A 2917-nucleotide genomic window follows, 5' to 3' on the forward strand; every position below is an offset into this window, starting at 1 on the left:
GAATATATGTACGTGACAAGGAAGGATTTAAATTTTTAAAAGATAAAAGAGAAGATGGTCAGAATGTAGTTCGAAAGTTCGATACAAGATGTGGATGCAACGCAAGGATGGTTATTGGACTCGATAGAAGCACTGAAAAATGGATGGTCCAAAATTTAAAAATTAATCATAATGGCCATCCATTAACCACCCCAAATCGGGTAAAGAAGCACTACTCACATCGGACACTTCATCGAGCTCAATCGACAAGAAGGTTGATAGATACTCTTGACAATCAAGGTTTACGGCCTTCTACCATTTGTAAGGTTGTAGACGTTGCTCATGGAAATGAGCAAGGCTCTCTCACTCAACAAGAATGCCAATCACAACTTAGAATTAAACAAAAATAATAATGTCGATCATGAGTGCGTGAGCATAATTCGTCAATTTCAAGAGAAATAGGTATCTCATCCCAATTTTACTTCGCATTTGATTTAGGAAATGATGGGACGATGAGAAGTGTTTTTTGGATGGATGGTAGGTCGAGGACTTCTTACTTGCAATTTGGAGATGTTGTTTGCTTTGATGTTACATATAGAACGAACAATTTAAAATTACCGTTTGCACCATTTACGGGCGTTAACCATCATCGACAATCTACTCTATTTGGATGTGCGTTACTGGCCGATGAAATAGAGGAGACGTTTATATGGTTATTTAACCAATGGTTAAAATGTATGTCGGGTGTAGCACCATTAACAATCATCACTGATCAAGATAAAGCTATGTGTGGTGCAATTCACAAAGTTTTTCCTCAAACTCGTCATCGCTTTTGTTATTGGCACCTTCATAGGAATGCCTTACAAAATCTTCAATCAATGCATAATGAATATGGTGAGGATGTGAGTATAAAGTATAACAAATGGTATTGGAGTAAATCAGAAGAAAAATTTGTAAAATGTTGGGAAGAAATGAGGGACAAATATGGTGCAGATAAAAGGAATTGGTTAGTAAATTTATACAACCATCGAGACCATTGGGCTCCAGTGTATCTTAAAGACACTTTTACTGCAGGAATGACATCTACTCAGCGGAGTGAGGTAATTAATGCTTTTTTTTATCATTTTGTGAATGTAAATACCGAGTTACATGATTTTGTTAAGCAATATGATAATGCTGTCGGAGCTCACCGAGCCGCTGAACTTGAGCAAGATTTTATGTCCACAAACTCTGTTCCTACATTGTTAATTGAACATCCCATTGAAAAACAAGCTAGGGAGAATTATACAAAGAATATGTTTACTATCTTTCAGAAAGAACTCAAGGATAGTTACTCCATGCTTCATCAAAGGTTGTCGAAGAACGACGCAAGTGCTACTTATGCCGTTTGGAATATAGATAACGAGGCTGAGAGCAAGAAGAGGGTAAAGCATCATGTTGTTTTCGATGCATCCAAAGATAAAAGAATTAAGTGCTCTTGTGTGAAATTTGAGATGGAAGGTATATTATGCAAACATAGCTTGCACATTTTAGTAAAGAAGCAAGTATTAGAAATTCCATTAAGATATGTTATGCAACGATGGACAATTAAAGCAAGACATATTGGTTGCGGAGTTGTTAGAAATTATATTTCAAATAGTGAAAACCAAGTCTTTATCATTAAACATTGGACCCTTAGGAGTAGATATAACAAGGCATTAGAAGATACATTGACTTCAAGTACACTTCATGATAAGTTTAGTGCTTTTTTAGACTCATTTTTTGAAGAAGTTGGTACTTACAAGAAAGAAAATGAACATAACGACAATGGAAATGAGAGCATTACTAGCAATAAGATGCCTACTTCATCCATACCCATCTCTGTAGAGGAAGCAACTCAAATCACTATTCGTGATCCAGATAAGCCTATTGTCACGAAGGGACGACCAACACAAGCTACCAAAATTAAGTCCGGAATTGAGATAGCACAAGAAAAGAGTATAAAAAAACAAAGATTTTGTGGATTTTGTAAGGGAAAAGGACATTACATAACGAGTTGTCCTTTAGCTAAGGTATTATATTTATTTAATATTTTTTTTCATGTCGATGCATTTGTAATGATAAAGTTATAAATTTTTTTTTGTAGATGAAAAATGTTACAGGTGGTGATCGAGAAAGTTAATGGAGGGACAAAACAAAGTTAAAGGTGGGCCAGAACAAAGCATGTGTTTATGAAGAATTTTGAGAAAATGAATTAAAGTTTATGTATGGATGGATGATTTGGTTGTATGGATTAATCATGTATGGATGATAATGTGGTCGTATGGATTAATTATGTATGGATGATAATTTAAATTAAAGTTTATGTACATATGGATTATTTGGTTGTATTGATGATAATGTGGTTGTATGGATTAACCATGTATGGGTGATAATTTTTTCCAGGACTATGAGATACGAAATGTGCATAAGTGGGTACAAATCGTGATTAAGTGGGTACAAATTTTTATCAATAACTACGTGGTACAAAACGTGTCTAAGTAGGTACAAAACATGGCTAAGTAGGTAGAAAACATGCATAAGTAGGTACAAAATGTGATTAAGTGGGTACAAAATTTTTTCAAGAACTACGAGGTACAAAACGTGGCTAAGTAGGTAGAAAATATGCATAAGTAGGTACAAAACTTGATTAAGTAGGTATAAAATTTTTTTTCAAGAACTACAAGGTACAAAACGTGCATAAGTAGATACAAATCATTCTTAAGAAGGTACAAAAGTGTAATAACTGGGTACAAATTATTTTTTCAGATCAATGAGATACAAAACGTGCATAAGTGGGTAGAAAAGAGTAATAAGTACAAAAAAATTCCAGATCAATGAGGTACAAAACGTGGCTAAGTAGGTAGAAAACATGAATAAGTAGGAACAAAACTTGATTAAGTGGGTACAAATTATTTTT

At 34.2% G+C, this 2917-nt stretch overlaps 1 protein-coding gene across 1 annotated transcript; it reads left to right on the forward strand.

The window, feature by feature from the left end:
- On the forward strand, positions 951 to 2140 carry LOC109836280 (protein FAR1-RELATED SEQUENCE 9-like). Its single transcript, XM_020404143.1, has 2 exons — positions 951 to 2030; positions 2105 to 2140. Exons 1-2 carry the CDS (start codon positions 951 to 953, stop codon positions 2138 to 2140), a joined length of 1116 nt encoding a protein of 371 aa, XP_020259732.1.

Source organism: Asparagus officinalis, chromosome 1, assembly GCF_001876935.1.
Source record: "Asparagus officinalis chromosome 1, Aspof.V1, whole genome shotgun sequence".
NCBI classification, from domain to species: Eukaryota; Viridiplantae; Streptophyta; class Magnoliopsida; order Asparagales; family Asparagaceae; genus Asparagus; species Asparagus officinalis.